This window comes from Sciurus vulgaris (genome assembly GCF_902686455.1).
Source record: "Sciurus vulgaris genome assembly, chromosome: 4".
Lineage (NCBI taxonomy): Eukaryota > Metazoa > Chordata > Mammalia > Rodentia > Sciuridae > Sciurus > Sciurus vulgaris.
Genome location: NC_136464.1, coordinates 16,667,978 through 16,682,377, shown reverse-complemented (window position 1 = coordinate 16,682,377; position 14,400 = coordinate 16,667,978). Strand labels below are relative to the sequence as shown.

The 14,400-nt window shown below is 47.3% G+C and overlaps 1 protein-coding gene across 3 annotated transcripts in view; it reads left to right on the top strand.

Moving 5' to 3' along the window:
* Positions 1-14,400, top strand: part of CASP7 (caspase 7) — a 34,487-nt gene that overhangs the window by 2,524 nt on the left and 17,563 nt on the right. For 2 of the 3 annotated variants that reach the window (XM_079137178.1, XM_079137177.1), the window contains exon 2: positions 3,115-3,224. In XM_079137178.1, the coding sequence (XP_078993304.1) occupies positions 3,115-3,224 (110 nt within the window). Of the gene's footprint in view, positions 1-3,114; positions 3,225-12,112; positions 12,919-14,400 lie in introns of those variants that run through there. The other variant, XM_079137179.1, reaches the window with a different exon arrangement.

The window sequence follows — 14,400 nt, the reverse complement described above, 5'->3', positions numbered from 1 at the left end:
AAAAAAAAGAAAGAAAGAAATATTTATTGGGTGTCTGCCAGGTACCTGACACTTTTCAGTGATTAAAAAAAAAATAATAGGTTAAGGTAAGCTCCCAATTTGCATACAGGTACAGTCCGAGTGAGTTATGGCAAAAATACTAATAACTAGCCAAGACTTCTTATTGCCTGGCATTGTTAGTGCTTTGGATGTGTATTAGTTTTATGTTACTATAATGGGATAACTGAGGTCTGTCCCTTAATAATGAAAAGAAGTGTATTTACCTCCTTAGCCTACAGGTTCAAGGGCACAATGCCAGCATCAGCTCACCTCTGGTGGAGGGCTCATGGTGAATGACATCACAGTGACAGGAGCACATGCCAGAGTAAGAAAGCTTGTTGCAAGACAGGAAGCCAGAGCAACCAGGGCATGGCCAGGCTCATTCTCCGTAGAATGAATGAAGGTTTCTACAGGAACTTCATTAGCCTCTTCCAAGGGCAGCTCCTCCAGCAAGACCTAATAACCTCCTGCAGGGTCCCATCTCTCAAAAGTTCTGTTGCCTCTTAATGTCCCCATTGCTAGGGACCAATCTTCCAACACATTTGTACCTTGTGGAACAAATGCCCATCCAGACCATTAGCAGTGGGTATTATATATCAAATTATTTAAAGTGACATTAGACATGTTTAACAAGGGGAAAAGCCCTGTTCCTTTAATGTCTGCTCTTTGCAGCCTGCACCCTGGGAAGGGGCCAGATAACAAGAAAATAGTGCCAGGTGCGCCCTCTCCAGGAAGCACGCAGAACTGTGACCCGCCTGGGTTTTCTTTGAAGGTGGTGAGAATGAAGGGAAACCAGGGGTCAAAACCAAGTGTTGGCATGGCTGAAAAACCCCCACCAAGGTCAGGACCACACCTTGGGCCCTTTGGGTGTTTCCTGCAATCAAGCCCAACCTGGTATAATAAGGAAGAGACTAATGTTTACCCTTGCAAATGTAAGCGTCAAGTCCACTGCTAACTGAAGTTGTTAGCAGGAAGGCCTGCCACCCTCAGCAGAGTTCAGAGTCAGCAGGGACGATGCTGAGGCCTCAGAAAGAAGATCTTGTGGCCCAGTGAGTGAAAGGAAAGCTCCCACCACTGAGCTGCAAAGATCAGCCTAATTTTACTTCTCTGTAGCTAAGTTCCAAGCCCTCTCCCTGTGGCTGGGAAGGCTGGGGACCTTAAGCAACGCTCCTCCTGGGATGGAAAGTACAGCAGTTGAAGGGCGCACAGCTCCCTTGGCCTGAGCTGCCCCTCCACCCTCTCTGCTTCCCCTTTCAGATCTCAATTCAGTGTTTCCTCTCTGGTGAACTTTCCCTCACTCCTCGATGGCTTATCAAGGTCCCCTGGTGTGGCCACTCATTGTTTGCCTTGGTGCACACACACAACTGGAATTCAACATTTGAGCCACACATCATCATCCATTCTGTCTCCCAACATGGCAGGACAGAGTCACCTGGCTCACAGGTATATCCCTGACTCCTAGACCAGGCCTGGGGCTTGGCCTCCCAGAGGTAGTCACTGAATGAGTGACAGGGAGTCTCTGGAATTCTCAGCTTTCCGGATAATATGAAAACAAATGTTTCATTTTTCTTAAAGACATGTTGACTTGGGGGATTTTCTTTAAAAACAACAACAACACTTTATTATGGTATAATTGACATTGAAAAACTGTGCGTATTTAACGTATACATCTTAAGTTTGGGGATGTGTATGTGTGCGCATGAAATCTCGCCACTGTCAACACCCCACCACCTTCTAAAGTCTCCTCCCACCCTCGCCACTACCCAGCTCTCCCTCAGGTCAGCCAGAAGTAGCACACGATGACACTCAGAGCTCGGGGCCATCAGGCTGTAACTCTGCCTCTGTGGACATCCCTCTCTGAGCTGGATTCTTGCTCCCACCTCCAGAAGTCATTACTTGGACTCTGGAGCAAAAACATTCTGCAAAATAGATGCCTTCTGGTTTTGTAGCCATTGCCAGCTGAGCCCTGGCAGGTAAACAGAACTGCCCCCAGCGACTGGGACCTGCTCAGTGACACTGGCCTGGAGGTTGAGAACAGGTAGCACTTGGAGTCTGGAGAGGTTTCCCTTTGTTGCTCAAAGTGGATCCCTGGTCCCTTCATAAGGAATGAAACAGAACTGGATTGTGAGACGTTATTCAGATAACTGGCTCTTCTTGGACCAGCTGTATCGTCTTCAGCTAATTCGTTTCCCTTGGGAATTCATTTCTTCCTGCCTTCCATTCAATATCTATTTAATGAGCACCTTCTGTGTGCCAGATGCCTTTGACAATGAATTGATATTGCCCTGCAGGAGCCAAGCTATTAGTAGAGTGCAAATCAGTGAGACCGAAAAGAGGGCTATGGAGGGAGTGACACCCAGTAAACGGGCAGGTCGTCAGTATTTTTGGCTCGGTGGACCATAATTACTCAACTCTGCCTGCGGAGAAAACAATCCTGGATAATATGCAAATGAACAGGCATGGCTGCTTTCACCAGAACTCTATTCACAAAAACAGGTGGCAGGCCATAGTTTGCGGACTCCTGTGCTAGATCAGGGAAGCCCTTAAAATCCCAGGAGGCAGGGTAAGAACTAAACTTTTGAACACTGCAGATCTGTTGACAGTTCTTGAACAGGAAAATAATTTGATGGAAGTTGATTTTGGTAGAGCCATGTAAAATCATCAGACACAGAGAGCTTGGTGGCTTCCAGGGGTGCTGCTGTTTTTGAACTATGTTCGAGCAATGCCAGGCAAAAGACCCAACGCCAGGCAAAAGACCTGCCAGGAATTTCGGGGAAGTTCCTAGTTGATACAAACCTGAACACAAATCGTGGGTGCTGGGTGAGAAGCTCCCTGAGGACCAGGGCTTTGACTCCTTTGCTGCTGTTTGCCCTGTCTCTGGCATGAAGCCTGGACTAGACTTGGCACTTGTGTATTGAATTGCTGGTGTAGTCATTCTGGAACTTAAATATGCAAACTGCTCACCCTTAGGCTTAATTAAAAACGGTGTCACCTAGTGAGTATCATTTAATAGTATCACAAGGCCAGCAGTGCCACTGCATTCCAATTGCCTGTTTGTGTTTTTTCTCTTCTCAGATGGCAGACGATCAGGACTATGTTGGGGAGCGGGGAGCCGGGGATTCTGCAAGTACAGACGCTGTTGATGCTAAGCCAGACCGATCCATGTTTGGCTCATCCATTTTCCGGTAAGTTTTCTTCCTTGCTGAGTTCATCAGGAACCCTCAACCACTCAAGCCTGCCACCTGTGCTGTCTCTACCCACCCATGGAGAGGGGACGTTTAGGGAAGGAAGCTCATGCCATGTGTTAGAGGTTTGCATAGGATCTTGCTGATTGCATGTAACCACCCCAGGGTTCCCCGTGCACTCTCCTGTCTCAGGAGTGGGAGGGCCAAGCTGTAGGGGTCTCCTGCTGCTCTGTAGCTGTGTGCCTGGAGGCAGTTCCCAGGAATAAGGGACTGTTCTCATCAGAGGTCATGTACAGGCACCTGCAGAACGGAGTCAGGGCTGCTGCTGCCAGTTCAGAGCTGACTCAAAGGCAGCGCCTAGGAGCCAAGGGACAGGCCCTGTTGGGGGCTTCTTCCCCCTGGTGTCCTCGGAGGAACTTCACTGTGGAGGACAGCGCATCCTTCCTACCCTTTCCACCTCTTCCTTCCTTGGGTCCACTTTTAAAATTCTAAATTGTACATTTAATGGTAATCATAGTTTCCTTCATTAAACTCTCGTGTGCCGGCTTGGTGTTGTTTTACCTAGTCCACTTAAACCCAGGGACAGTTCTGTTGTTCTCACCATTTAACAGATAAGAAACTGAGGCACTAGGAGGTTTAACAGCTTGCTTTTCTAATGACAACCAATCCGTGGTGCAGTTGAGATGAGACTCCAGAAGGTTCCAGAAGTTACCTCTGTGTGCTTCCATTTAGGAGTAGGGCTGCAGGGACATGGAGAAACCCCACACCCTCTTTGTCACCTTGACCATGGCTGGGCCCTGAGTGGAGCTTCCTGACAGGAAACAGGAGCCATCGTGGGTCAGAAGTGCCCTGCTTCTTTGTCCAGTAGCCACACCCGCTCCCTTATCCATGAATCATGGCCTGAAATATGAAGTGGGAAATTCCAGGAATCGACCATTCCTGGCTTTTAACCTGCACACTGCTCTGGGTAGTCCTGTGGAGTCCTTCCCTGTCCCGTCCTGGGTGTGACTCATCCCTTTCTCCAGAATCTACACACGTGATCTTCCTGTTAGTGACCTGGCAGACTGGTTGGTTATCGCCCTATGTCGAGGTATTGGGGTGCTGTGTTCAGGTGTATTTGATCAGGGCTCCAAAACACAAGAATAGTGATGCTGTCGAGGCAGAGATGCCAAAGAGAAGCCAGAAAGTGCTTCCTTTAAGTGCAAAGGTGAAAATTCTCAACTTGAGGAAGGAAAAGAGTTCTGTGCGAAGCCGCTCTGATCTGTGGTTAAACATGGATGGATCTTTGGCCATGAAATTGTAAAGAAGGAAGAAGTGTTCTTGCTAGGGAGTCTGTCACACCTCAGATGGCAAGTTTGGCTATGCAACGTGGTAAGTGCTTTGTTAAGAAGGAGAAGGCATGAAAAGATAGGGTTGAGAGTACTCCTGAGGTTCGGGGCACCCACTGTGGGCCCTGGAACGTGGACCCCACAGGTAAGAGGGACCAGTGTATGTTCTGAACAAGTCCCAGAGAGAGTGAAGGGTACACAGGTTGAGGTTAGGGTGTGCTTCCAGGCATTGCTCAGGAGGGGACAAGCTGATGGCAAGGGGCAGCCTGGCTCCCTGTAACCCCCAGAAAGAGCCTTGGGTCATGTTCCAGACAGGGCATGGGGAGGTGAGAAGGACCCCAACACTGCAGACCCGAATTCCACTGGTTGCCCTAGTCCACTTAAACCCAGGGACAGTTCAAGAATATCCAGTGGAATAACTGAAAAATACAGCCCTAAACCCTGGGAACTTTCAAAAGCCAGGAGTTAAATTGGTCTAGGCCCACCCACCCCTCAGGGAAGCTCCTTGGAGTAGTGACCATCAAGTGTTAAGTCGTGTGTTATAAAACCACCTACTCCCTTGTATATTTTAAAGTGACATACAGATTTTTTTTGTTAAGTTTGCTGTGAATGATATCCTTATATTCTACTTTTCCCACCCTTTTTTGAGTATTTGGGTCAAGCAGGTTGCCTCTAAATGCAAAAAGAAACTGGAATTGTGTGTCATTTCAAAAGTCTTTGTAAAGCTTTGCTGAACTCCCCAGAAATGATGGAAAAGATTGGTGTGTTGTAAAAATTGACATTTAAAAATTCCTTTAAATGTATCCAATGAAATCTAAATCTATAGTGAAAAAAAAATGGACAACTCTTCCTTAACAGCTAGTTTTTTGGTAATATATATTTTTAGTTGTCAATGGATCTTTTATTTTATTCCTTTTGATACAGTGCTAAGGATCGAATCCAGGGCCTCGCACATGCCTGGCAAGTGCTCTACCACTGAGCCACAACCCCAGCCCAACAGCTAGGTTTTATGTTGTTTCTTGTCCCCCCACGCCACAGAACTCAAGTGTTCATTTTTTAAAAATTCATTACCTCCCTACATTTTTTTCTGATATAATAAACTTAGTTGCTGGAAAGCCTTCTTGGTTACACCACATACATCCTAAAGTTTTTATGTGTGCATATGTGTGACTGTGTACATTTTAAGACATTTTCCAGATATCAGGAGTGTTCAAAGAAATTTATCCTAGACTGTTGTTATTTAGCCATTATTAATTCACAGTTGATCTAAACAAATAGATGTTAACAAATCATTAGTCTTTTTTAGTTGTTGTTTATCAAAATAATTATTAAGTAGAAATTGCAATGCAATTGCAACTTTTAATGGAGTGAGTGGACTTTTAAAATGTTTCTAAATAAATCTACAAGTAATACTAATTGATGGAGTAAGAACAAGTTCAATATCGCTTCTTTTTCCTGTTTTTCATTTTTAGAGCTATACACATTGTAAAATTATGAGTGGATTCATGGGATGTTAGGAATTTTGTTATAGTAATGTCACTTAATTCTTCCTTCTTAGTTCTGTGCCAAAAATGACAGCTTGGTCGGGTCCTTTCAATTATGTTGAAAATAAGAAATTAGAAATTACCTGACTTACAAAGGAATTGTCATTCAATCTTTACAGGTATTTTTCTCTTTTTGGCTTCTGGGAAGTTCCTCAAAAAGGATGCACTCAAACTTTCCAAATAATTTGGTTTATTAAACCCATTCCCCTTTTACTTAGAGACAAACCTGTTTAAGTCCAAGTGTTCAACCAAAGAAAGATTATTAAAGTTGCGTTAGTAAATACTCATCATTATCCTTTTAAAATAAATGTTTGTCAGATCTCGGGCTGCCAGCGGAACTTGTTCATTTATGGAACAGCCGTATCATGTAGTCAGCAAAGCCAGCTTCTCCACCCAAGTACCCTTACTAGACTTGTTTTCTATCAGTAAAGGTCTGATTCCATTTTTCACTCCAGGAAATGTTGATTAGGCATCCTGTGATGATCATCTTGTTTCTGAATTCTAAATTCTAATTCTTGGATGGATGGATGAATGGTTGGACGGATGGATAGATAGGGAGGGAGGGAGGAAGGAACAGATACAAAACCCAGCCCTGTGTTTACTGTCTGGAATCAATGTTTGCTTTGCTTTCACAGACTCTTGCCCAACAGTGATGAAATTTGGGGGAATAACCAGGGGTTGAATAAACAAGAACCAGCTTTGCTTTCACTCCATTCTAGGGGGTGCATGTGTGTGTGTCAATGTCAGTATAAGTGAATTTGGAACAGCTCAGAGTGGGGCCCTGAGCACCCCATGCTGCTGTGTGCACTTCACGCTTCTCAGACACGTATATAACAGGAAGCCCCACTATGGTGCCTGATTCTAGGAAACCACAGATAGGATATTTTACGTGTCCCTTCATTAGATGACTGGAGGTTTGGACAGCATGTAGATAAGGTTTAGGTGGGGGATAAAGTCTTTCCTTCTTTTATGCTATGGAGATGGGGGAATTTGAAAGGGTAGTGGTGTTTCAGACAGACCAGTTTTAGGAGAAAAACATACAAATGGAAACTGAGGATCTGGTCAGTGTCTGCAGCCCTTGAAGGGTCTCTGAGTGCCCTGTTTGAGGATGCTGGCCTAAACCCTTCTTTGCATAAGCGGCTGTGGTCTGTGTTGTGATTTCTGTCCCCCTTCAGTCCTTACCTTCTGGCCCACTGTACCTGCTTGGCATCAAATTTCATATTATCAAAATAAGCCCTGAGTGTCTTTGCAAAATATTTAAATTAAATGCCACCTTCTGAAATGCTTATTTTAGTTGCATGAAGCATAAGACGTGCTTATTAAATTATTAAAGAATATTGAACTGCAGTGGATGGTAATTCAATGTCTTATGCTTCCAGATTGTGAAATGTTAGTTGCTTGTTTACATTCTTTAGACATCTGTCTCCACCTATTAAGGATAACACTACCAGGAGGAAGTCAATTTGAATACAGTTCAATTAGGATTTATGACATACCCTGAAAATTCAGGGTTTTTCTTCGACTTTGTTTTTTACCTCACTAAGATATATATATATATGTTTTTTGTCTAGTACAATATCAGAACTTTAAAATTGATCAATCTCAATGCCCTCTTTGGTCGATAATTTATTACGTCATTCGTTCATGAACTATTTGGAGTGACAGAGAGTACGTAAGCCCCTTGAGCCAAGTCCCATTGTTCAGCAGCTGAGCCCATATTTGAACCTGCATTCACCTGCCTCTTGAACTGAGCTCTCACCCAGGGCCTCGGATGCCACCTTTAAGTCCCAGGTTGTGTTGGCCCCCGGGCTGCAGCAGGAAGCAGAGTCAGTGTGGCCTGGCCTTCCTTCCAACACGTGCATTTGTGGAGGAAAGGCGGCCTTGGGACAAGTAATTTAGAATCAATCCTCAGGACAGTGGAAGTCACTAAAGGGTTTAAGCGGTAGCACTCGACCGCTATCAGTTACATCTTTGTTATGTCCCCTAAAGGCTCCTGAGTTGAAGGACAAAATAAATCTTTTCCTTTCTTAGTTGATTTTCTCAGGTAGTTTGTCATAGCATCATAAAACTGACTAACACAGCCTTCTTAAAATGATGCAAGAACCCTGAGCTGCAGTGGAGAGGGGCAGCAAACCAGGGGACTGTGACAGTTGTCCAGGAGGAGTGGGACAGGCGAGTGGGGCAGGGCAGACTCCAGAGCTGCCTGGTAGGTAAAAGCAACAGGACTTTGTGACCAAACGGAAGGCGAGCCTGAAGAAGAGATGAGGAAAGAATAGTCAGGATAGTCGCACCCTCTAGTCACAGACATAGATGTGATTTGAAGCACAGTGTGGGTGTCCAGCGTCACCCCAGGCTCCTGGGTAACTTAAGGATTCTAACTGGGGTTGTTTATTCTGCTAAAACGTAACCACTGGAGCAACCTGAATGTGGTATTCAGGGATTGGTGGCTTCCTTCAGATCTAGGAGGTCCCCTGCTTCCCTGCCTCTGTCGTCTCTGCAGCCTCAGGGGCTCCAGGTATCCAGCACCAGCGCATGGTTGGCTCTTCCGGACACTGCTTGCAGCCAGGGGTAGATAGCTTCCCTCTCATTCCATCCCAGTCCCTGGCCCAGGATGCTCAACACCTCCTTCAGGTAACACAGCTGTCTCCCCTGGAAACCTTGAGGATTCTGGGAAATGGAAAAGGCCTCTTTTAAAGCCAGGGTAGGACTCTGGCTCTGTCTTGACTTTTTTTTTTCTCACAGCCACTAGATGGCAGGACAGCATCGTTTTATTTCCATTCCACCTGCCCTGACTGGTCCAGGCTGTTCTTTATTCTTCTTAAAATTTATATATATTAAAATGTTTTCCTAATCCTCTGGTTATTGAAGAATATTTAGAAGAAAACAGAAAGGCACAAAAGAAAAAAATTACCCAAGATAGTTTAAAATTAGTGTTCACATTTTTAAAAATACATTTAGGGGAAGTCGATATGGGTACAGTTTGCATTCATTATGAGCCATAATGAATGAGTTTCTAGCACAAGGCCTGTGTCATCAGTGCCCTTGAAGAGGGAACCTTTTTTTGACATATATTTATTTAGACATAGGGTCTCCCAAGTTGCTTAGGGCCTCACTAGATTGCTGAGGCTGGCTTTGAACTTGTGATCCTCCTGCCTCAGCCTCCCGAGCCACTGAGATTATAGGTGTGTACCACTGCTCCTTGCAAAGAGGGACATCTCTTGATGTAAAGGTGACCCTCAAGCACCCAGCACAGGTTACCTGCCACCCCCATGAGCCTTGTAGTCTCTGTCCTGGATATAATGTCAAGTGTGTAACTGCTTCTTTAGGATACAGCCTGGGAGCTGGGGGAGGCCTGGAGGAGAGGGTGAGGAAGGTCTGGAGCTGGAATTGGACCTTGACTTGTTAGAAACAGTGCTGGGGTCCCAGAAGATAGGCAGAGCCCCAAGGCCAGGGCAGAAATGGGGGTCAGGCCAGGCCACTGACACAGGCTCTGCTGGGGAAGGTGGGTGGAAGCCACAGGACGGGGGAGTTTGGTATTGTTAGCACAAGCCACCACGAGCCCTTGCAGTCCATGCCCCCAGCAGCCGCCTGGGAGATGGCCTCTCTCAGGGCACCTCAGCTGCGGGACCAGAGGCTCCGCTGTGGGCTCTGCTCAGGGTCAGAATTCAAGAAAATAAAAGCAAAGTAGCAAACAGATCTCCCATCTCAGGTTTCCTCGTGGGGCCCTGTGGGACCTGCGGAGAGGCTACGAGTTGATCTTTCCAGCTCCCCATGGGGAGAGGGCAGGAGAAAAGGCTCATTCTCAAAATTTGACGGGAGTCCCTGTTTTGGAGACACAGGCTGGGGTCGCAAGGGCTTCTTCTTTGGTGACGTCTTTGTTTTCCATTCGGTCCCCTGGAGAGTGTTTCATGAACGCCACTCAGTTATAACGCTTTCTCCTGACTACAGCTCCGGCTTCCCCACCACCAGTGTGTGTTGTACGTAAACAGATCCCTGTTTTAAAAACGTGTTATTTGTGTGATTATAAGAAAGATCAGGTGGCCAGCCCCCTTTTCATTCAGAGAGGAAGCAGTGTTTTGGAAAGAGGCCAGATCTTAACTTGTTCAAAGAATCCCTTCCAAATGAAGCAGGTGCTGCTCAGTGATATCCATCGATGGAAAGAGGCCAGGTCTGGCCCCCCTAAAAATGTAGGAACATTAAAATTCACCCGAAGCATCCACCTTTCCTTAAAGGAAGATGTCATATGCAGCCTTCAGAATACTAGGCATCTATTCCCAAATTTGGAGAGTAATAAAGCTTTAGTGCCATATTGGAAGCAGCAAATGGCATATTATCAAGTAAAATAATGGTAGAGGTGGAGTCAAATTGGACAGCCAGGGTTTGGATCCTGGCCTTGTCTGCCACTCACTAGTTGAGGGCCGACCGCAAATCGTGGCCTCTCTCAGTATCAGTTTCCTCATCTGCATCATGGGGATGTCTATTTTAACACCAGTGGCTTGGTGTGAGAATTCAATAAAATAACCATTAACTTCCTGAATTACCTGAATATCCCTAATGAGGAAGAAGTCACAGAATCATCACGTTAAACTGGAAGACTCCTTAAAAGTTCATTTATCTAACTCCCTTCTGTTATGAGCGAGGAAAGTAAGACCAGAGAGGCAAAGTACTTTATCTACAGTCGCCCAGCAGCACCAGGACCAAGACACAGGCTTACCCTTGGGTCTAGTGCTCCCACCCTGATGTCAAGTGCCACCCACAACTGTGGTGGCATCGAGCTGTTCAACCACATTAATCCACCTACAGAGCAGTTTTTTTCTTCCACCCAAGTGGGTCAGCAAATTCAATTCTTCATACACACTGCACACTTTCTGGTTCACTTCAGCTGTGGGGTGGTGCGGGGACAGCTGCAGCAGCAGGATAGCAGGGACCCTGTGGTTGACAGGGCCAAGGGCACGTTTCAGGAGCGGGGAAACCCGTGCTGCTAAAATGAAATGTGGTCAGCATCCAGGAACCATGAGGCTTGGCCTCTACGTGGGTGAAACACCTCCAGGTATTTGGGGTTCTAGCTCTTCCAAAAGGGAGAGAAGTTAAAGAGGAAAGAAATAGTGAGAAAAGGAGATAAATCATCAGGTTTTCATAGTGTCTGTGTGTACTTCCTGTTGCTATCACAGAATACCTGAGACTGGGTGATTTATAAAGAACAGAGATTTATTTTGGCCCACGGTTCTAGAGACTGGGAAGCCCAAGTGCCTGGAACCAGCTTCTGCTCAGCTTCTTGTGAGGGCTCTGTATCGCTTTGACTCATGGTGTTACACCGGCAATTCAGCTTCAACCTGAGTTTTGGTGGAGATCCACCAAATCCAACCCTTACTTGCTATTAGTATAGAATACTTAAGTCTAGGGCTAGAAAAGCAGGGTGAGAACCTAGCCTGTTGCCTCTCAGATGAGCCCGGCAGGTGATCCCAAGTCCTTGCGTCTGGCCTGTGCTGGCGAGTTTTCGTTCCACTCAGAAAGTTTGGGGTGGCCTCAGGGTGCGGACCCAGAAACCTTAGCTGTCGCACACCCTGGACCTGCATCCTCAGCACACAGACATCTCTTGAGTCTTCCACTCCATCTTCTAGGCTGTTTGAAAATACTTCGGCCTTTACTGCTTCTGGATTTTTAAAAAGTCCTTTGTCCATTTTTATCATCAGAGGCCTCATCATCCCTTTTTTTAGGGAGAGAGAAAGTGAATATTGACCACTTTGAAGGGAGAGGATCTCTTCTCCTCAGCCTCTTAACCTGGGTATCCCCCTGTGATGGTGTGTTTTTGCAAACTGAGTTTCAGACAAGAACGCAGAGCCCCCACATTCTCTCGTGCTCCCAGCGCGCAGGGCCCTGAGCTGCATTCCCATCGGGAGCGCTGCAGGGAGCAGAGCCGTCGCCCCCTTCACCAGCCTGGCAGTTAGCACTGACCGCGGCCTTCCATCCAGACTTGGGAGAAGCCCCCTGGAGCAGGTAGCTGAAGGAGTGTGTTTTGGTTGTCACACTTGGAGGGTTGAGATGGGAAGGTGCAGTAACTCCGGGGCTGTCCCCTCTACGCAGGACCCCGAGAAGTGTTTACGGTCTGCTTCTGAAGGTCAGGGAATTTGGCATGCCTCTGGAGCCTTCTATGACGATCCTGGTGTTCCTGGCCTGACTACCTTTAGAAGGAGGGAAAAAACCAGTCTGGTGAACTTGAACTGTCTGCTCTAATACCAGCGCACTTCCTGTTGTCCGTGCGTGTTTACGCATTGTGCCCCGCGTGTGCAGGCTGGGTGTCGACTGCACTCCAGTGTTGGGTCACGTGGCACTTCCGTCATCTCTCCGAGCTGCCGCGGGATGCTGTGTCCACTGGCCTCTTGCTCGGCCTTCCTCCTGCTGTTTCTGGTTTTTACTTTTAAAGATCCTGCTGCCGGCTGCGTGTGGATGGAAGGTGTTCCTCCCCCTCTGGACCCCACACTCCTAGAAAGTTGCTTTTCCCTGGGGAGCCGTCCGGGGGTGGGGGGTGCCGCGGTGTGGAGGCTGGCCAGTTTCTGCCGGTCAGCAGAGAAGGGAGAGGCCAGTGTGACCTTCCCAGCCCGAGTTTGAATGGTCCTATGGAAAACTCCAGTGTGCAGCTCACTGCTGATTCAGTCACAGGCCTTCAGGGCGGGCGGGCCTGTGCCAGTCTCCTGTCCCCTGCGGAGCTCCGAGCATGTTGAGTTTTTATTATTACAGAGAAGAGGGAAACTCGCTCCCTGTCGTCGCGGGGCGAAGCCTGCTTCTGCTGCAGAGGGGGCCCCTTCCTGATGGGGACGCCAGGTACTGCCCGCGCACCTCCTTTCCTCCCTGTTCCGCCCTGGCCTTGGTGTGTTAACACCCTGGGGATGCCCTCTGCGGAGTCCAGGAATGAATCATCCCCCAAATATTTAGACAGAGCAGCTATGAAAACCAGAGCCCCGCAGCGGTGCGTGGCCCCCAGGGCGCTCACTGTTGGCTGAAGGATGTCTGCAAACTCGCAGGCGGCTCCTGGGACTCCTGTCCACAGAGGCACTTTAGAAATCATCAGGAATCCGTTTGCAAGTTGCTCTTCCCTTCCAGACATAGAAAGGCATAATTCACATTGTGAGCAGCCCAGGGGACCTGTGAGAGGATAAAACCTGTATTTATCTCCTCCAGTGATGAGGAAAATGAAACTTGTACCCAGAGGAGATGGTGCAGACCCCGCTGCACGCCACCTCCTTGTCAAGTAGGCAGAATATTTTTATCCTGTAATGTTTTGGGGGGGCGAGTTGCTGTAGATTCTTCAAGGAGGCTCTTTCATATAAAAAAAAAAACCAGCAGAGCATGACTGTCATTTTTTGAGTCTTTGTTGTGGCGAAAATGACCTTGTTGGCCTCACGCTGAGATCTGAGGTTGCAGGAACTGGCTCTCGACCTGAGAAGTTAGGATAATCTGGTTCCTTCCTGGTCCTCAGTCAGACCCTGTCTGTGTTCCTGGCCGAGGTTTGCACTCACTTGAACACGCCCAGGAAACGAAGATAATGCGACTTGCCCACATGGGCCAGGAAGCAGCCCCAAGAAGCAGGGTGGCCGGGCTGGCCCTCTCTGGGACCTGTACTGGGAATGGCTGCCCAGTGCCTTTTAGGGCACAGGTCAGTGACTTGCTAATCACCCTACCAGGGTGTCGCCATCTGTTGTGATCTTGCCTGTCCAGCCCTAAGCACAGTGATTTGGTGGCCAGGTTTATCATTATTATTATTTTAAATCTGCAGCCAGTTGTGGGACTCAACGAGCTTTTGAGAGAATCTTGAACTTTTAATTCACTGGTCTGATTTATCATGGACTTTTTATTTAATAGCAGCTTCCAAAGCAAGAGCCCTGTGTTTCTTCTTCTCAGCAGAATAATCCTGGGGAAGAGAGTCTTCCAAATGTCAAAAAGGGCCAAGAAAAAGGCAAGGTTTATCTGCAGAAAGTTAGCCGAGGGAGAGAAGAGGGGGTGGCGGGTAGGATGGGAAGCAGTAGGATCTGGCTTTGGGAACCCCCGCCAGCTTTCTGCTCCGTCTTTCTTTGCCTGTCGTCCGTACTTTGCAGAATCAGGGGACAATGCACTTAAAAGCTTGATATCCATGATGCTGTACATGGTACCTAAGAAATCCCTGAGGAGGTCCCTCTGCCGGGTGTCCCATTTGTCCCATCCAGAAGGACTCCCATGTTCCAGCGTCTTCTGCAGGAAGGTCATAAAACCTAGGGCAACAAGAACATCCACTTTTAGGAAATCTTGTGTCTGGGGATGACGGCCAGG